At 34.2% G+C, this 21,479-nt stretch overlaps 3 protein-coding genes across 4 annotated transcripts in view; 1 reads left to right on the forward strand and 2 right to left on the reverse strand.

Annotated features, from left to right (window-relative positions):
- The window catches only part of LOC130612360 (nucleolar and coiled-body phosphoprotein 1-like), a 114,573-nt gene extending 100,150 nt beyond the window's left edge, over positions 1-14,423 (reverse strand). The window contains exon 1 of the mRNA XM_057433665.1: positions 14,419-14,423. The gene's annotated coding sequence lies outside the window, so the exon portion shown is untranslated. The remainder of the gene's footprint in view (positions 1-14,418) is intronic.
- Positions 1-21,158, forward strand: part of LOC130612355 (SKI2 subunit of superkiller complex protein-like) — a 42,246-nt gene extending 21,088 nt beyond the window's left edge. The window contains exons 17-25 of the mRNA XM_057433661.1: positions 17,054-17,284; positions 17,726-18,001; positions 18,149-18,555; positions 18,686-18,896; positions 18,972-19,082; positions 19,497-19,673; positions 19,795-19,836; positions 20,023-20,203; positions 20,731-21,158. Of these exons, the coding sequence (XP_057289644.1) occupies positions 17,054-17,284; positions 17,726-18,001; positions 18,149-18,555; positions 18,686-18,896; positions 18,972-19,082; positions 19,497-19,673; positions 19,795-19,836; positions 20,023-20,203; positions 20,731-20,891 (1,797 nt within the window). The 3' untranslated portion in view covers positions 20,892-21,158. The remainder of the gene's footprint in view (positions 1-17,053; positions 17,285-17,725; positions 18,002-18,148; positions 18,556-18,685; positions 18,897-18,971; positions 19,083-19,496; positions 19,674-19,794; positions 19,837-20,022; positions 20,204-20,730) is intronic.
- On the reverse strand, positions 5,951-11,368 carry LOC130612367 (uncharacterized). Of its 2 annotated transcripts, none has more exons than XM_057433672.1 (2): positions 11,104-11,368; positions 5,951-9,765 (listed from the first exon to the last, which is right to left on the reverse strand). In XM_057433672.1, exon 2 carries the CDS (start codon positions 7,861-7,863, stop codon positions 6,703-6,705), a length of 1,161 nt encoding a protein of 386 aa, XP_057289655.1. In that variant the 5' UTR covers positions 7,864-9,765; positions 11,104-11,368; the 3' UTR covers positions 5,951-6,702. The 2 variants fall into 2 exon arrangements, with proteins under 2 accessions (XP_057289655.1, XP_057289654.1); XM_057433671.1 differs by having other exon boundaries at positions 5,953-7,869.
- Positions 21,159-21,479: the final 321 nt, after the last annotated feature.

Genomic DNA, 21,479 nt, shown 5'->3' on the forward strand with positions numbered 1-21,479 from the left:
AACATTATGGAATGTTTTTATATGTTTTTAATGTTTCACCCTAAAACCTAAATTCTCCTAAAGTTTAAAATTGTGAAATTATAGGATCTAGCTGGTCACCATGGTGTATTTGTTAGCTATGATGGGTTAATTTTCTATCCCATGCTAACCCAAGTGAAAACGCGTAAAATAATTAATCCAGGCAGCACATTAAATTAACTCACATTAAACTATGGTTTAACGTAGCTAGATTACGTTAACCTATGAGTTTGAAATAAATCAAAGGATACCGACACTTTTCTGTAATAGCAAGCATGGCTAGAAATAGAAATTACACCTAAAAATCAAAGTTTTTTTAAAAAAAATTGAAAATAAATTAAAAAAAATGCGATTGCAGGAACACCATCTTAATAAAAGAACACAAAAAGGATAGAAGAAAAAGGTTGTCATTCTTAATACCAGAAAAATGTGGAAAAATATTTTTTTCTTAGTTGAATATTATTGTAACCATATTTATTCTGTTTACTGCTAAAATAACGCAATAAAATACATGAAATTGCTGATTTTAAATATGTTATTTATATCAAAAGCTTTTTACACGTGTTATCTTTGACTAACAGAAACGAAAACTATGCACAAAAAGAGGGGAACTGGAAACGACTACTGTCCTTTAAGGCTGGCTCAAATGCATCCAACATTTTGATTTGAATGTTGGCTGATGTTGGATGGAAATTTGTACGGATTTCGAAAGTTAAAAAGTTTATTTGAGTTGCTTCATCCAAGCACGTTTCATCAAACATAACGTGTTTTTCATTTGAGCTAGCTATCATGATTTTAAACGAGTTATTGGATTCCGATTATAAAAAAACCGACCAGGGGAAAAACACAAAACTGGCCGAAAATAAGAAAAGAAAAGGGTTATTTTACAAATATTATCCAAGAACCGATGATAGAAGACAGGCAAGGTTTTCGAGAAATAAATATTCCGGATGGATGTGGTTGATTTCGGGTTAGTACTAAGCAAGATTTTTGACCTTATCTCGCCAAAGGAAAGAGTTGGTGGGAATAGACCGATTGAAGCAAACGAACCACAGGTCTTAACCCTCCGCTAAAAAAACGTTCGAAATTGTATTCAAAAATTACGCAATATACTTAAAAAATGGTAAAATGTTAGATGAAATTTGACTTAAATGCATCCAACATGAAAATTGTGTTGATGAAGCTGAAAATGTCGGATGAAAAGTTTGAGCGAGATCAAACTTCATCCAACATCATTCAACGTGATTATTTTCTTCTTTTTTTATTTTTGAGAAATTTAGGTTCAACTCAAATGCATCCAACATTTCGCTGGATGAAATGCTGGATGCATTTTAGCCAGCCTTAAATGACGAAACAATAAAGAAAAAACTTTCTTTAAATTTTTCGATACATTTTGCATTTAAAAACTTTTTTAAATTACTTTCTTTATTACCTATTTTTATATCTTTACCGTCAGTCATATTGTCTGTAAGCGATTGATTTTCCAAGTGCGAAAGACGAGTTCATTTTCTTTTTTAGTGGAAACTATAAATTTTAATTTTAACTCACAACAGACTAATTTGGGGCGTGTGTACAACCCCCACTTTGTATTGTGTGTCTCAACACTGGGTAGGTAATATAAGACTTAGTCTGTAGTTTGAAAACAACTAATTGAATTTCCGCGCCCGAAGGCGTAGGAAATTCTTTAAAACCGTCGTGTTTTCTTTTGGAGCATTTTTTGAGAAAAAATCGACCCTGGGATTTCACGTTCCTCTGATTTTTTGTTACCTAAATGTCATTTTACGCCAAAATTGGTTCAAAAGTTAAAACTACTTTATTTTTCACAATATTTGGCAAAGTTAACAAAAAAAGTATACTGAACATGATGGTGACATCAAAATTTCTATTTTTGGCCACCTTAAATGTCATTTTAGGCCAAAATTGGTCCAAAAATTAAAACTACTTTATTTTCCACAAAATTTGGCACAGTTAACAAAAAAAGTATGCTGAACATGATGGTGACATCAAAATTTCTATTTTTGGCCACCTTAAATGTCATTTTAGTCCAAAATTAGTCCAAAAATTAAAACTACTTTATTTTCCACAAAATTTGGCATAGTTAACAAAAAAAGTATGCTGAACATGATGGTGACATCAAAATTTCGATTTTTGGCTACCTAAATCTCATTTTAGGCAAAAATTGGTCCAAAAATTAAAACTACTTTATTTTCCACAAAATTTTGCACAGATCACAAAAAAAATATGCTGAACATGATGGTGACATCAAAATTTTGATTTTTTGCCACCTGAAATGTCATTTTAGGCCAAAATTGGTCCAAAAATTTAAACTACTTTATTTTCGACAAAATTTGGCACAGTTAATAAAAAAAGTATGCTGAACATGATGGTGGCATCAAAATTTTGATTTTTTGCCACCTGAAATGTCATTTTAGGCCAAAATTGGTCCAAAAATTTAAACTACTTTATTTTCGACAAAATTTGGCACAGTTAATAAAAAAAGTATGCTGAACATGATGGTTGCATGAAAATTTTGATTTTTTGCCACCTGAAATGTCATTTTAGGCCAAAATTGGTCCAAAAATTTAAACTACTTTATTTTCGACAAAATTTGGCACAGTTAATAAAAAAAGTATGCTGAACATGATGGTGGCATCAAAATTTTGTTTTTTTGTCAACTAAATGCCGTTTAAGACCATAAACGTTTCAATCGGAAGACTTTCAACCATGAATGATAGGCTATAATTTTTGTTCGCAATTTCTTTTAAAGTGTGAGTTTATTATGACACGTTTCGTTTTGTTTGCGTTTGTTGTAAGATGTAATGTCACTTGTGTGTTTTATCTTCAGAGCTTCAAGCACCAAACCTCTTCGAATGTTTGGCACGATAACAACGAATTAGCAGGTTGTCATCAAATATTTTGGTAGCGAGCGGAAATTCTTAGAGCCCCCAGGGCTTCTTGTTTGTATTAAATGCAAACAGATTTAAAATAAAGAGAAAGTTTTCTGATGGTAAGGGTATGTTTAAATTGTGCAATCGATACAAATTAATACATGTTGAAAATTAATAAGGCTAGTTTACACTACAATGTCAGAGATAGCAATTATGCTCTGTATTTTATAAGGTATATTAAAATCCATATAAAGAGTGCCGATGAAGCGACGATGGTTGCAGAAATTACAGTTTTCTCCACTTTGTATGATTGAGCACAATAAGTGCTTGTAGATTGACATGCTGTTTGAGCCGGTGACTGGTTCATAAAGTTAAGCCTGACACACACTTTGTACGTATTACACTCTTGAAGGTTTTCAATCACTTGAAAACAGCCCGCAGGTAAACTGCAGAATTTTGTGATGTTGGCCATTCGGACAACTTGATTTTGTAATGACACTATAACCTGCGTCACGCTTACGTAGTAGTTGTCCCACGTGTTGGTGTACCACGTAACAATAATCTTCTTCACTTCGCCAAACATATTTAAAATTTTGGGCATATGGTCTGCGAAGCAATAAAACGATTCACGAGCAGGATTCCATATTCTTTGGATGTTTATGCTTTCATTTGTAACTGTATTTAACATTCGTAGTTTGTAGTAGAAGTTATCAGCACTCTTCCAGCCTCGGCATTTGACTGACAGAACGCCACGCGAATTTGATTGTCTACACACCGTCATTCTCTCCCAATTTCCCCATGATAGTTTCTTTTCTAGTATGTACTTCTCAACAGGTGTTGTTGTATTGTGTGCGTTTCGTTGGACTGAGACATTGATGTACATCTGTTGCAGATCGTTCACCATGCATTTTATGGTCACATTTTCTCGACCTTCAGAGGTCCAACAGGTAGAAGATATAAAAATGGCAGCGATCAGTGATACGTGTTTCATAATGGAATTTCAGCAGCATGTGTACTATTTCATGACAATATTTCAACTTCTCGTGTTTGCTAATTTTTAGGTGATTTGAAGTTAAACTTAAGAAAGTGATATAATTATCCTCTTTTCACAATTTCTAATATAATTGGTGAATTTCGAAAGGGAAACTCAACCTCACTTTTTTTTAGCAGTAATTGGTTTTGTTTCACAAGTTTTTAATAAAGCTGATGCTGCCATTTTGAAAATGCTTTTTACGACTTCGTTTATTATTTTAAAGAAGAAAGAAAAACAAAAAAGATAGATGCTGTCAGTTCTTGTTAAGAAATTAAAAGAGAAAGTAATCATATCTATTTTTCCCAATAGTATATCCAAAAGTAGCAAACGTGACAATTTTTTATGTCACTCCAAGGACACATGCTAAAAGTTGACTGCAGTATTGTTACGTTTTTTTCAAGAACTTAGATCCAGACTCCAAGCTTTTATGTGTACTAATGACGTGTATACAATACATGCTAGGAGTAGAGTTGACTGCAATATTGTGAAGGTAGCGGTATGGTAAATTACACCTCTTCTGTATAAATCCTTGTCTCTGTGTTCAATATGGCTGCCAAGCCACTGTTGCTAATGATGCAAACACCTCGTTCTCTATAGATTATGCAGGAAATACCGTTGCTCAAAATAGATAGGACGGCCGAAAATCCTGCGCTTATTGATATGATAACAAATAAAGCAATGTGAAGAGAATTCTTTCGTTCACTTGCATGTCAATTTTTTAGGTCTAATAACTCTCTCTGTATTGCTCGAAACTAACCCTTGGAATCTGTAAAATTTTTATCGGAAAATTATAATTAGTTTCAGTGGGATTATTCTTAGAACTTTAAAATTACAACGCAACTTTTTTTTCAAGGTGAATCATTTTGGACACGTGATTAATCCGATTTCCCGATGTTTTTAGAATTTACTGGCGTTTTTTTATGCTATTCATATAAAAACCGTAAAATATGTTGACTAACATTTTTTTGGCTGTCAGAAACTTCAAAAGAATATTAAAATTCGCTCCGGAACTAAAGTAATTAAATTTTAAACAGATACTCGCGATGACGTCACAGAATAAGTTCTGACATAATTCATAAAATTTGTTTCTTTCATTTTGTTTTTTTCATGACGTACTAAAAGTGTGTAGAGTTTAATCATTTAATTTAATTCTCATCCATAACTTGTTTGAAAAACTCCAGGCCGAATAGGTTTAACGTAGTTAAACAAAGTTTTTTGGTAATTCTTTGATAATAATTTGTACTTTTGTGGTTTTAATTATGCTTACTTTGCATTTTAATTGATGGTTGGCTAGGCAGCTATGTAGCTTAGCAGCTAAGTAACCAAGTAAACCGTTTAATTCCTTATTAACCTCGGTCAATTTTGGTTGCCATTTTAATCCGCAAAAACAGCCAGTTTACTTCGCTCGCTTGGTATTGAGTATTCTTTTAGCTTTATTCACTACATAAGTATAGTTCTACTTTGTTATTCTTTAACTTCAATCATTTTTTTACGTTCATCTTTTGTTTATATGGCAACGCGCAAACTATTCTTCAGTCGTAATTGACGGAATCTTGATCGCGCGACAAATTTAAGGGCTGCCGAATACTTTAAAGGGACAAAACGTTAGGGCGCACAAGTCAGTTTCAAGCAGGTATAGGTCACTAGCCAGTACTACCAAAAATTTCAAATTACGTAGAAATTGTCAGTGTAAAGTCTATTTTACTTATTCATCCTTTCATAGCAGACACCATCGTGACCTCACAAAAGTGCCCGCTATAGTAAGTTATTTACTACATAGAGGTTCGCTTCAAATTGGCTTATATTGCTTCAAAAATCTTCTCTCTTGTGTTAGCGTATAGTAAAATCGGCCGTAGTATGCCAAGAGACTTGTTTTGAGAAAAAAAAAGATGCGTAAAGACAATATATATATTGTAAATATGCTATCTTTTATTCAAAAAAGTAAAACAGAATCAGACTTCACAAAAAGCTTTCAGATTCTGCTTTATTTTGGAGCAGGAAATTTAATATTTTGAACATGTAACATGTTGTTTTAAGTAAATTATAGATGACTTTGCATAGAGAGGTAAGTTGAGGTAAAGCAAATTGGGACCTTAAAACGACATTCGCTACAGAGAGGTGTCCGCTATAAACTGTCGTCTTCATAGAGATGTTATGAGAGATGGACCGTTATTTCATCCGTTCCTGAGAAAAGGTGTGAAGAGGTGTCCGATATAAGGATGTACGCAAAAGGGCGTTTTCACTGTAATTAGGCATGTTAGTTCTACAGGAGCTGAAAGTTTAATTGTTTTAAAAAGTACGTTGACTGTATAAGAGTTGGGTTGTTAAGTTAATTAGTGGGTTGAGGTTTATTGGGGTGAAAGCAAAGAAAGTTTTAATTGAGTCAATTATATTGACCAAATTGATATATAACACGTATTCAAATACAATTGACAAATACAATTTACAGTAAGTGAAAATATTTGCCGAATTTACGTCCTAAGAATAATACTAGCAAAAAATAATTTAATTTACAATTTGTTGAACTACGTTTTTCTAAGGTTTCTTTTGATGTTCGAGAGAGAACAAAGTATGGTCATTTCACCGGATTTAATTTTTATTTACAATAACAGTTAAAATATTGGAGCGCTTACTGTCCTGCAGTCACTATCACTGTCCCGCAGTATTGTTAATAATTTCGTATGTGGAAAATCAGGGATTCTTTTTTAAGAAAAACTCTGTACAAGACACAACATCGTACTGCAACGATTTCTGCGTCAACTACTACACGTTTTCTTTTCTGAACATTGCTGGTAAATGTACAACTCCGTCGTCTTCCGCCACGTCACAATCTCCATGTCGTTCTCCGTGGTTATTCGCTTCTTTTCTCAACTCCGCAGACACTTCATGTCTGCTACTCTCACTCTGCGTCGAACTTTGCTCCGTATCGGAAGTAAAACTTAGCGCAATTTGTTCTGTCGTTATATAAGTTGCCGTATCAGCTGCAAAATTTGTAATTCCTATTTCCCCTACTTTTGCGTAATATGGCTCCACTATATGTGTGGAACCTTCTGGAACGGCGGGCGGACTTGGAAATACATAGCCTTTCGGGATAGGGATAAACGGTTGCCTGTCATCTCTGCTGCGCTTCTTCTTCTTTACTTGTGCCCTGCAATATCGAAATAAAGTTAACATGATGATAGCTAAAATACCTCCAATAACGATCAGAGCGTACGTGATTTTCTTCATCTGCTCGCATTCATTTTCAAGAGGACAAATTGTTTTCACTGTTTTACATTCTCGCACCACCTCGTCTTCGTAGTACAACAGAACGCAAATATTGTGATTGTTACACGTCGTCAAGTCGGAGATAAAAATCTTGCATCCGCTCTCACATCTCCTTACCGTGATATCAACAGGTTTGGTGTCGTTGTTGTTGTTGTCAAGTGTTACTGTCTTTTTGTATAAAAAATACTGTTCATCATACTTATGTGTTTCTAACGAGAGCACGATGCTTTTCTCCAGTCGCTTCTCAACTTTAAAAACTCGTAATTTGTGGTCTTTATAACAGTGATACAGTTTGTACATTGGGACAAACGACGTGTTTAAATACGCGACTATGGACTTAGTTGAGTCTACAACCCTGAACGGAGTCTCTCTGAATAAGCTGGGATCAGATTCCTTCCACATGGCACAAGTGACTTTCACAAAATTTCCACCTTGTGTTTTACACCGGTCTCCACTGACCCATTTTGACTTCACTTTAGATTGTATTGTCAATTTTTTATGATGTCCGCCATTTTGATGTTGGATATGCACAATGTAGTAATACCAATTGTTAAATATTTGGCATTGCATTGTAACGTTACCATCTGAGTATAGTGGAAGATTGCTTTGTACGCAGGAGATTAGGGCGAATAGAACTGGCAGGAAGAGCATGACCATGTTTGTCTAAAAGCAAGAAATTTATATACAGTGAAATTTTTGTTTCTCGTTTGTATATTTCAGAAATCTATACAGTGAAGTGTTATTTTTTCGTTTGCACGTATTTTAAAGATTCTAACAATGTCAGGATTGTTGCCAAAATATTTGCAGTTGATATGTAACAGAATTGTCCGTTTTTCAAAAACATTTTTACGGTAAACTAAACAAACTCAATATATGATGTTGGCATCTTTTTTTACATTTTCATGTCCATTTTAACTTAAAAAGCTTAGAAATTAAAATTCAACAGTTTCTCCAACCCTCTCCACTAAATAAAAAACGCCAGATTAATGTGCACTACATCTTCTTGGGGAGACAATAAAAAAATTAATGTAGTCCTTATACCCGGCTATTGCTTAATATGGATTGATTGGTTGGAAATAGGTTAAAGAGATTAGAATTGCAGTTTTTTAGTATTTTTTATTGCTATTCTTCTTATAATCGCTCCATTTTCAAGATATTTTGGGGCTTTGAGTAAATAGTTCATTATTAAGATTAATATAAAACTTATACAAATAAAAAAAGTTTTTCTTGCTCTTTCTTTACATTTAGGTTTTTGCGTAGTTGTCAAATATGTACATTTTCTTCATGCGACACAAATATAGGGGCACGAATGTGAGTGTAATAATCACTTTCTTCACCCTCAGTTTTGTTATTGCCCAGCATTGAGCTCGATATACTGACTCGATCAACATCAGGTTTTGCTTTCCTTAGTTGTCTCGATTTTCTTTGCGCACAGCATATTATTCCAAGCACAACGAGCAAAAGAAATAATAATGCTGACACAGCACTGATAATTAGAACGACTGGTTGTTGGTTTTTTTCATTTGGAGGTAGTGGGGGATATGAGCTGCATTTTGTTTTGGTGTAGACGCAAGAGGACTGGTGATCAATGTGCATATTGTTAATAACACAGACACTATAGTTTGTACATTTTCTCAATCCTTCAATAAGAAACGAACAACCGTTGTTGCATGTATGAAATTTACGCGAATGGATTGACTTCTGGGTAATCCTCTTAGTCATGACAACAATTTGTGTTGAGAAGATTAAATACAACCGGTCATCCCAGCTGTTAGTAAACCAAGTAATGTTTGTAGAATTACTTGTTGATGTAGCAGTCAGGTTTTTAATGGCGTGATCTGTAAAGCATATATAAGTGTATAATTCATATGATTTCGTCACAAGATGAGTTCTCGTCCTGTTCTGGCTGTCCGTGATGACCCTCCTCACTTCGTAAAAGTCGCTAGGATGGTTAACGTAAATGTCTAATATTCGACAGTCTAAAGTAAACAGTGTTTTGTTATGGTGTTTTAACGTGCACGTTGTGTAGTTTGACCATGGTGTAGGCCTACCCTCATATCTCAGTTGCAACATGGCGAAAGTCGCGTTTGAATAGTCTTCCCCATCATCGATAGGTACGCTCAAATGTAAGTATTGGTTTACTACGTGACATGCTATGTCTAATTCTACAAACTTGAATTGCCAAAAAAGAATGAAAGCTAAACCAAGTGACATGATGTGTATATTTTCTTTGCATCAGTAAGTTTGAAATTTCTTAGATCTGTAAAAGTTTCTCTTCTCTGCTTTCACTCTGCTCGACTAATTAAAAGTTTACATATAGCTTGGTGTATGAAACGGTTATTTTTCCTACTTTCGTTCATTCAAGCTAGCAGCATGCTGTTATGTGATATGGTAATACAGAACGCCACGTGACTTAATAAAGGATTGATTTGTAAGGGTCACACTCCAAATATTAAGTCTGTTATAAGGATTTTACGTTGAGAAAATCTACAGTTTGTTATAGCATTTGCCATGCACAAAAAACTTCCAGGATGAAGTGTGTTGCACTGAATAAAACGCCTGTAAAATAATGGTAAAACATTGTTTATTTCATAGTGACGATTTTGACGAAAAAAACTGATAAAATCGACGACAAAGAAGTTTAATTTTCTATACAACGTTCCAATGGGTAAAATAAGGACACAGGGATATTTTAATAAATTCAATCAACAAATACCGCATTACGTTTCAACAACTCTGTTTAATTCTTTTTGCTATCTCAACTAATTTAGTCATGGTTTACAAGTCTGGTTTCCATTAGTTTAAATTTACGTTAATCTTGATGATTGACGAGGTTGGCGCCAATTTTAGTGTAGTTTGCGTGGTTTGGCTATAAGTGCATATGAAATTTCCCGACCGACTGAGTACTTTCGCTTAACCTTAGTATTTTTATTGGGTTAACTTTAATACAATTGTTAGCTCCACTTGAAAGAAACCAAGTTTTTAGGTAATTATTTTAATTGAGTTATTGTAGTTGAACTTTCCTCTCCATTATAATTATTATTTTATATATGTTTTATGTTCAACTTTAGATTCTCGTGTGCTTCCATAAAGAAGGAAGTAACATTTACATGTTTGTTACTACGCAGTGTATCCCTATATCGAGCACAAATAAGTGTTGCTTGTGAAGGTGTTGGCTTGAATAAGGGTGTTGAGTCATGTAGCCATCTAATTAAGATGTGACGTCATAATGTAATTCGGAAAAGTAGTTAGTCTAATGACTTTGAAATGCGATAAGTGTTGGTAATTGTTGTTTTGTTGTTGACGTTGCGCGGTTAATTCATCCCCCCAAAAATTGATTCATAGTCATTGGATTATTATTTTTGGATATATGATACTTTTTATTTACATCTTTTCAGTAGATGACGTTGGCTTTTGAAAACACAGTTTTTTTTGTAAAAAACAATATATATTAAATTTGAAACCTCTTTTTCTTAAGTTAAACTATTTTGTCTGCCTTGTTATTTTAGTTGTTAAATATGGCGGACTTTTTCTTAAATTTGGCGGGTTTTTTTTGTTAAATATGACGGATTTTTTTTATCAAATATGGCCGATTTTCTGTTAAATATGGCGGATTTTTTCTTAAATATGAAGGTTTATAGAGTGATTGCGTTTAACTCAGCACAGTACTAGAATCGTTTGTCAAGTATTCAATGAATCAAATTTGATGTGAAAAGTACCCTCCATTATCCAAGTTTCAATTTTTTGTTTGTTTGTTGTTTGTTATTAAAAATTTTTTAAATTACTTTTTGTTTATCATAAGAACAATGTTGCTTAGTTGATATTCTCCTATTGAAAAAGTCATTGATAGAATATAGCTAGTACATTCGAAATATTCTCAAAAATAGAATTACTTACCTTGTTTTGTTTATTGTATCAAAATAATCGCCTCTTAATGCTTGTTCAAAACATTTCAAAACCAAATTTCTTATCACTGGTTCAAGCAGCTTCATTCATACCCATCTAATCACAAGCTATTAGATCATAATTACATGCCTTTGTCATATCAAAGGATTATGGGACATGACTTAGCAATCACGATGTGACATATAATACTGCATAAACTTTTATTTTACATCGTGTGCATTTTCATGTAGACATGTGCATCCTTTTTTTCGTGATTGTTTTATTAAGCGTAGGAGGAGCCTGGTTTCTACGGGTATATAATATTGTTTTGAATATTTGTTTAACTTAACATGCACGTGTTAAGCTGTGAAGACATCCCAGTGCACGAACTGGCAGCAATGAAGAAAATATGTTGGTAAAAGTCAGCCTCGGCTATGATGCACATACATAGAGAAGTAAAAAATATTTTTGATGAAGGAATTTTAGTGAAGTTGTCCAGGAGCTCCGATCACGAAAGTTTAAGAACATGATAAAAATTTGAGAAAGTTAATGTTTGTAAAAATAAATCAGGCCACGACTAATGTCAGTTTCAATTTTATGCTTTGATAATTTCGCAAATATTCCTTACCTAAAGAATGTAATTAGTTTGCCATGGGAACATTCAATAATTACGGAAACCTAAGGGATGGACAGTTCTTCCCGTTTTGCATGATGCAGCGTGATGGTAAATAAAGGGGGTGGGTAGTACTCGATTTTTCTGCGTGACGTCACGGTTAAAAAAATTTTGATAAATAATTTTTTTAGTGTAGCATTCGTATATGTTTGGATATGTAAACATTCGACTAAGTAATCATATTGCAAGTTTGTATTGGTGGGTATTTGTTGTCTTCTAACGTGAAATAATATTATGAGGGTCTTAATAAAAACGTGACGAAGCGTGATGAGAGGGAGCATGGGTAGTTCTAAATGGGCCGATCTATAGCGCTGCGTAGTTATTGAACACCCCATGATAGGTTGTATTACATGCATTGATGAGAGAATAAACCTACAAATCTTTCATTTGTTTTCTGTTCCTGTGTGTGGAAACCAGGTGCTTTGTTGTTTTTGCAAGAAGTTTTTAAAGCCACGTGGACACGAGACAATTTTTTCAGGCGATGGTAACAAATTTAATTTTGTTACTATCGTTGGAAAATTTTATTTATTGTGTCGCCACATCTGTGTAAATGCAACATAATTCAACAAAAAACATTCAGCAAAATTGCTGCATTGTGATTGGTCGCGCCCAAAAGTGTTCCATCAGAATTATTGCAGCAAATGGCGAGACGATGAATATTCATACGAATATTCACAACACAAAATTTTTGTTGTTGCCAGTAACAAGATACAAAATCAAATCTTTTTGATTTTGCAACAAAAATAACGTTGCGGGTAACAAAAAAATGTTGTGACCAAAAAAAAGCTTCTCTGGCGACACAAGTTGACATTTTTAGGCGATAGTAATTAACATAAATATGTTACTATCGCCTGAAAATATTGTCTCGTGTCCCCGTGGCTTAAAGCGAGGAAAAGAAACGACCCATAAAAAAATACATATTAATTTACTGTCGAAAGTTTTAATTAAAAAAAATTAAAAAAATGGAACTACAGAATTAATGAGCATCAAATGTCGGTAAAAATAAATGCGTTACCGAGAATGAGCTTGGCGTGATAACACATTAAGATGGGTTAAATGAAAAATTTCAGTTGAATTACCTCATCTCAGGATCGTTGCCCTTCATATGAACTTTTAATTGCTTGTGGAAAATATTACTAAGTAGCATTGTCCTAATTAACCACAAGAAAAACGCCAGCTCAGAGTTCGTACCCTCTCAACAAATTTATAGGTTCTGGTTGTTATTACATTTTGGTTGGATGAATTAACTTCTACAGTATGGTACCTGAACCTTAAGTCTACCCTGCTAAAGGCGGGATTCCACTTACGCCTTAAACAGGGCGTCAATACCCTTGTAAACTTCGTAAAACTCTTTAAAATGGAATATACATTATTGGCCAAAAAAGCATAAAGAGAATTTTTAATCAGTAAAGGTATTAGTAAATTACAAATAAAAAAATATTGAGAAAAAAGCAGTTTTTTCGTCATCTTTCAAATTTGGACAAAAGCGTCAAACGGCCAATACTCTGCAGCCAGCAAGCTACTACTTTTGCATACACGTAGGTCAGGTAGAGAGCGTGTGAAATTCGCTAAGAGCATTCGTTATAGCGCGTTCTCACAACGAAATATTCCACGTCGCGGCGAAATTTGGAAAAAATAGCCGTGCTGACGTCAACAACAAGTAGAATGTTTCAAGAGTATGTACTTAACCTAAAAACCTAAGATTCGAAGTCCTAAGTCCTGTGAGCACAGTCACTTTTTTATCGACTTTAATTTTTAGAATAAAATGCAAGGTCGGATCCAGAGAATTACTGGATGTAGGCCTATATAAAAAAATTCTTAAAAAATTTTTTTTAGAATAATTGAATTTACAACGCCCCAACGGGGTGTTGCATTGCGCCCTATCGGGCGCATTCAAGAACAACTGGGGGTTTGGGTGTTGGTTTGGGCGTTGTGAGCCCCCCAACGGGTCCAGGAAGCCTGGAAGCCAACGCTTTTAGAGCCCTCGAAATGGCTCAAATGGCTCTAAATGTGTCGAAAAATGACGACAATACAGTTGTTTTTATGACAGAAAATACAAAGAATCGAATAAATTTTGACACACAGAAAAATTGTTTCACACCTTTGACAGTCTTCTGAATAACAAAAAGGACAAACTTTCTATTTCAATATGCAACTGTATTGACTAACTCTCTTCCTTATTTCTGTCTGTCTTTCTTTTTTCATTTCTTTCTTTCTAATATTTCTGAAATGAAACAGTAATGAACAATTACTCCTGCTGGGAATTGAACCCAGAAATACAAGAGTTTCGTTGAAAACAGGAATGATACAGCAAGACAAAACAATAGAAGGTAAAAAAACAAAACTCACCGTTGAACTTTTGTTTCCATTGTTTGAGCATTTGAACTTCTTTCATTTTACAATTGTGAATTTTCAACTAAATATCAAAGAAAACATTTATCATCATATTGAAGATCATACTGGTCATACAATTTCATACAAGATAACAGCAGCAATATCATCAAAAGACTGAAATGATAGATTTATTTTTATACACATAAAGTTTACAATCGAATGAAAATAGGTATTTACAACACTGTGTACACCATGTTTAACCTATAATTTATGGCTGAAGTGACATATAAAAAAGGTGTACTAAAACTATAAAAACAATACTTAAACTCAGTCACTAAAAATATTAGAAAACGTCATTCTACGTTTGTTAGCAGCTGCAAATTCATCTACAACTTGATCTAAATCAACAGTCACATCTCGATTGAACATTATAACACAGAGACTGTTCAATCTTTCCTCTGTCATTGTATTCCTCATCCATGTCTTCACACGACGTAAACCTGAAATACTCCTCTCACAGGTGCAAGTAGTGACAGGTATAGTAGCTAGAATTCGTATCGCTTCATGTATCGATGGGAATAAAAGTTTGTCAGTGTGTTTTAACAGACCTTGCAATGTGGTAGGTAACACTCCGGTGAATGTTCTCCACTTAACTTTCCACATATCTAACTGTGCGTACAAGTTACTCAGAGCAGGAATATCATCACGATATCTCTTAATGAATTTAGGGAACTAATATAAACAAAAATATTGTATATCTCTATGAACTAATTCAATTACATAAGCTATGATAACTAGCAACTACTTCAGGTGTATTTCAAAAAGTTTTATAGAAATATGGAACACATTAGAACCATGACTATCTTGACTATTCCCCACCAAGTGAAGAAATTTCCCAGATATATATCCACAGTAGATTCTACATTTTGTCTACTCTGTATATACTGTCGTATGGAAGTTAGTTACCTCAATAACATTACATAATGCCATAACACAGACAAATGATGACCAACTATAATTCCGTGATGTATATGAAGCCTCCTCTTTTAAAGCAGTGATGCGACACTTCGTTTCGGTATAAACTTTGCAACCATGATCTGATAAAGCCTGTGTGTAAACAGATTTTTTGAATTTTTGCACTGCAACTGATTTGCAATAATTTCAAAGTGTGGATGATCAGCATAAAATTCAGCATTTTGGAACAACTCAATTGACGTCAAGACTCTTAAATCATATGCTAATGACTGGTTACCAACCAAACCAACTGACACTGCACTGTACAAACAATTACCATCACCAGATATTCTAGAAGAACATGCATCCAGTCATTGACAATGAAAATATCTTGCCATTTGAACAAATTCCGGTTATAATTAATCGTGGTTTATCGTACTGTGTTTCACATAAATATACTGCTGCAACTGACAAGTAAAAAAAAACTTTTAACAGAAACAAAACAAAACTTTATTTTTGCTGTATAGCTATATACATGTTTACTGGTCTAGGTATGTTTTCTTCTATATTGAAACTATACATACAGAATAAGTGCTCCCTTTCTTCGAGAATGTGTAAATAAACAAAAAGAACTTGATACCTAACTGGCTTGATAGCAAGATTAACATTTTTTTTGAATTTTTCAACAGTAGAGATAAATATAGTTTGTGCAAGTTCATCTGTCTTCAAAATAGATGGTGACGACGGTGAAAACAACTTTTTAGTTCATCAGTTGCCTTCGAAACGAGTTCTGATGTCTTTTTGTTGTTGTAAAATAAGTTCAAAGTCCATGTTTCTTCAAGATGCTAGCTATACATTACTAAAAATAATAAGATCTATTCTCGATGCACAACTGGACTGACTATTTTTCAATCTTACTCGACACTCTGTTCATACTACTCTAGCTACATGCAGACATAAATAAGTTGGCAGTGTGGGGGGGGGGGGGGGGGGGGGGGTGGGGAGATGATGTCTTCCACACACAGGCCAGGTAGTATAAACTCAAGCAAGACTAACAAGTTCCTAGCTAGCTGGACATATGATTCATGCATGACATTATTCCGGTGTTTTATAAAATATGAAACCAACAAAAAATCTGAAAACTCACCTGAAACACAAATCTCACGAAACACACATATCTGAGCAGTATCTAGAAGCCATGTTTGATCATCTGTCTGGCTCACTGAACTTTGACCCGAATTTGAGTTTTGTCACCAGTCCTCTGAGCCTACTTGCGAGTTGAATTTCAGCCTACTTGCGAGTGAAAAGTAGTAGGCAACTAGACTGTGTTTTCGCGAATTTGAAATCCCCGTTGAAATAACTGTGTGCCATCGGTTACTAAAAACAGCTGTCCAGACTTTAGCCTACTTGCGAGTTTTAGGACAAGTGATTTTCTAAGGCAGATTGGCGTGTCTCGATTGGAAAGACAAAAATTGTTAGATTATCGAGACAACGTAAACAAACGGGATTCAAAGCGCCACTACTGGCTATAACATTTTCACGTACACGATGACCACGCGCGATCTATGAATATTTCTTGTCGATTCTCTCACGAGCTGTTTCTCCATAGAATTATCATATGCAGGATTTTAATAGCTCCATCTTAATGTAGGCTTTAGCCTACCTCGCCTATAGCTGGATCCGACCCTGAAATGTAACATATATGCTAAGGGATTTATGACAAGTTCTCGTTTTTTAAAAAGTAATTTTAACTTAAAAAATGGAACTGAAAATCCAACATTTGCAACTTAATTTTAAATGTATTTTGGGTTCATTAAAAAGTTCTGTTTCTGTTAAACTATCTCACTCCGCAAAAAGGCCATAAAACTGCTAAGAATTCTCCTGAAAAACTCTATCTTGCTAAATTGTTTATATGTTCGCACCTCATACGTTTTTTTATTTTACAGAGTACAAATCAACGTCGTTGGATTAATAATCCACACTGTTGTATTTTCCGTTTAGATTTTATTTGCCACAGAAACTTTCGCCATAGGCGTTAACATGCCCGCCCGAACTGTTGTATTTGACTCAACACGGAAATTCGATGGTAACAAATTTCGTGAGCTCCTCTCAAGTGAATACATTCAGATGGCTGGTCGTGCAGGCCGACGCGGTCTAGATAGTACTGGCATGGTGATCATGCTATGCAAAGGAGATGTTCCTGAAACTTCAGATTTGCATAAAATGTTGCTAGTATGTTTAAACCAATTTTTTTTTTCGCTAATCAAACTTTACTTAATTTGCTGTCAAGTTTCTATATCCAAAAAATGTGATCACGTGTCATTTTTTAGATTTTTACAACTTTTTCACAGCTTTGACCAATGCAGTGTTTTTATGCAAGATTTGCTTGATGGGGGTTATTTTTATAATAACCTTTTCAAATAAGTAACCCCGGTTGTTAAATTGACTTACAGACAGACAGTCAGTATTATTATATAGACTAACCTTACAGTGATAGGGCTGTAAGATGGATTATCACTATTTTTGATTTTAGTGACTTACACGAATGTCAATGTCGTTATTTTAAAACTACACGGGTGGAGAGCGGTGTTAGGAAACAGAATGCCGAAGGAAATTTTTTTCACATAGCAGCGTTCTGTCTATAGCTTTTATTTGACGCAAATTATTTTTAAGGGCACACCCACCAAACTGGTCTCGAGATTTCGTCTTACTTACTACATGATATTAAACTTACTGCGAGTGAAACAGCTCACAGTACAGGACATGATGAAACGAAGTTTTGCAGAGTTCTACCTTCAGAAGGATGCACCTGAAAACGAGAAAAAATTGGAAGAGTTGCGACTACAAACGAAACATTTGCAAGAGCCGAACTGTGCGCTGTGTTCAATTGACCTCAAAAAGTACTATTTGACGTGGGCAGAAATTTTTCAACTCAAAAAAATTGTGAAGGTGATTTATAATATTTGACTTGTATCCGTTCTAAAATGTTGCGAAAGTGTCATGTTTTTTCAGTATTCCTCTAATTCAGTCAATTCTTATTCTATAAATCTCACGGTATTTTTTTATGATACTTTACCTCGCTTCTTTTTTCTATAGTCCGCCATCTTTTCTTCACCATATGGCATTAAATGCATGACGCCAGGGCGTGTTGTGGTTGTGTCGAATGGAAAACATCGCAACGCTTTGGGTGTTGTCTTAATGGATGGAGGTCTGGAAAGCAAGTTCTCTTCGTCTTCTTCTGTTAAAGAACCTCTTCAGAGAGTTTACACTGTGTTAATTCTTTGTAATAAAGATCATGAACAGGAGACAGTCGTAACGACTGGCGAAAAAAGTCATAAAGAAATGTTTTTATCAAATAAATTATTTCTACCTCAAGAGCAAAGTGGACAAATTGTAGAAGAGATTGCAGTTGCAGATATTGAAAGTATTATTAACAGGTTATTGAAAATCGACTTTGCAAAAATTATAGACAATCATAAAAAAAGGCTCATACCAAGATTCAAGTAAGTACAATATATGTGTGACACCTTACATGAAGGACCACGGCGTCGGGGTTATATATTTTTTTTGATTTTGTAAATAAGTGAGATATCTGTCATATTATTTGACTTACTCAACTTGTGCTATATTTAGGAATGATCCGCCGTCTCAGTCTACCATTATGGCTGGTCAAGATTTACTGAACTTGGCCCAAGAATTTCAGACCTCTATACCTTTAATAAATCCAGTGAAAGACTTAAATTTAAATAACATAGATTTTATAGAAAATTTAAAACGTTTGGAAAAGTTAGAATCAAATATGCTCACGTATTCGTGTTTGGAATGTACCAGTTTTTCGGAGCATGTAAGGTTTTCCCTTTGTTTGAAATGTGTTTTTTACCGATTTGTGAAGTTTTCAGTTTTTCGTTGTTGTTTTTAGTTCAACTTAATGCGTGCTAACATGAAAGTTCGCGAGGATGTGTCACAATTAGAATTGCGTTTATCAGACGAAAGTCTGGAACTGATAGAAGAATATAACCAGAGGATCGAGGTAAGCTTGTTGATTAATTTTACTGACCGTGGACTTCCTCGTCCCCAGGGGACAAGGTTGGACTGTGAAAAGTTTTCACATTGTTTTTTGATTTTAGGTAATTTTTTTTTCTCGCACCTGTTTAAGTTTCATTGCAGAAAAAAGGGGCGAAAATCCCCAAAAGTCCCCAAAAAACGTCAAAAAACACCTTTTTATTTGTTTTTTATTTTTGTTAAAGGTTATTACAAGGTTGTAGTCTGGATTGATATAAACTATCGGGCGTGGATCGTTCCACTTTTTTTTTCATCGGCCGGTATTGAACGCCATATCTGGGGAAATTTAAGGATTACGCGAAAACCAATCAGATGAATGTATGATATAAAGTATTTGTTTTTGTTTTTTTTTATTCAGAATTTTTGGAAACTTTTTTTTTAGGTATTAAAAGAATTGAATTACGTCGACAAGGATAAAAACCTTCAACACAAAGGTCGTGTCGCGTTTGAAGTGAGCACTGAAGGAATGATGATCACAGAACTTCTTATCAACAACATTCTAACGGAACTTCATCCTGAAGAAATTGTAGCTGTTTTGTCCTGCTTTGTCTTCGAACAGGTAAAATTTCACCCAACTTGCACCCAGTCCTAATCTTCGTTAAATTTTAGTAGTTGTATTTTGTTACCAGTGGTTCCGAATATGTTTCCTCCATAAGGGTCTCTTGTTGATTTTGTCGTAGAAAAATGCTTCACCGCCTACTTTGAACGACAACTTGCAAAAGGTGAGGAGAATAAAAATGTTTTATTTATTTTTTATTATTATTATTATTATTATTATTATTATTATTATTATTATTATTATTATTATTATTATTATTATTATTATTATTATTATTATTATTATTATTATTATTATTATTATTATTATTATTATTATTATTATTATTATTATTTTGTCTCTCCATTAGGTGGTTAATTTAGTAAAGGAAACTGCAAAGCGAGTCGCAATATGCCAGAAACAATGTGGTTTAGATGTCACCGTGGAGGAGTGTGTAGGAGAGCTACATTTTGGTTTAGTGGAAGTGATTTATGAGTGGGCTCGGGGAATGTCTTTTAAAGAAGTGATGAACTTGACTGATGTATCCGAAGGTAAACATTCTTCTACAAAATATACGAAAAGATGTTTTGCAACAGCGTGTGACAATAGCTAATTAAAATTGACAGAACCTCGTAAATAAAATTAATATACGTAACCATACGCCATTCCACTTTTTTTTACAAATACTAAACATTTTTTGTATAGATTATCATGTAATCTCTTAGGTACTATGTAGATGGCTAAGTAGCTGATTGTTGCTTTAGCGAACCTGTGAATAATGTGGTTAATGTGATTTCAGTTAAGATGTTTGGAAACAAAAAACATTGTCTCTCTTATCTAGATCTCGATTAACAAAGTACTGATAAGCAAGGATTTACGTCTCTAGATAATTTAAAAATTTTAAATATATAGATAATACCGTCATATGGGAAGAAAACAACAGATACCAGCCCGTTTCACTAACTATACTAATCTGAAGAACTCTTCGTACCCATTTCATTAAGCATTCACGCTTTTCTCCTTTTCTTTTACTTGTATGACGAAATTGCACGAGGTTTATGCATCGTGTTTCGTTTAGGTAATATTGTTCGATGCATCCAAAGACTTGACGAAACACTTCGCGACGTTCGTAAAGCTGCGCATGTTATTGGTGTGGAAACACTTTGTGATAAAATGGAAAAGGGAATGAGTTTGATCAGGCGTGATATCGTTTTTGCTGCCAGTTTATACACCACGTGACAACTTTAAATTACTTTTATTTTTACATTTTGCACAGCAAAATCAGTTGCACGTGCATTGGGTTTTCGCGCAAGCAATTCTAGTTGGTGTTTTTTCCTGTTTTTAAATCAATGAATGGGCTTTATTTTATTTATTTTAATTTTAAAAATCGCTGTTTATCGCGCCTTCTTTTTGGCGCCCCAAACCTATTAGTATAATACTGCGCACAAATTGTAACATCAATCTACATTTTGTATTAATTTTTTTGTTTATGGAAACCAGGCCTTACCAATTTGTGATAGCTGAAACCACGTAAATATTTTTGCTCGTGACGTAAAAACAACATATTTATACAAGCACCAGACGCCACAGCTTTTTTTAAAAAAACTGAAAATCTCTGAGCTTTCCCGACATCTGGGATTCTGAGAGGTAAGTGAATTATCCTTGATACACGAGCCTCCATTGTGATATGTCAAAATGAAGTGACCACCAGAGCTCTGGCCAATAGATGGTAGTCGGTACCTTTACCTTGAAAAAACAAATCGAAACGACTGTTAGGCAATTACCTGTGTTTTTAAACTCGAATATCTAACTTTGTCTAAATATTAA

The sequence above is a fragment of the Hydractinia symbiolongicarpus genome, chromosome 10 (assembly GCF_029227915.1).
Source record: "Hydractinia symbiolongicarpus strain clone_291-10 chromosome 10, HSymV2.1, whole genome shotgun sequence".
Taxonomy (NCBI): Eukaryota; Metazoa; Cnidaria; class Hydrozoa; order Anthoathecata; family Hydractiniidae; genus Hydractinia; species Hydractinia symbiolongicarpus.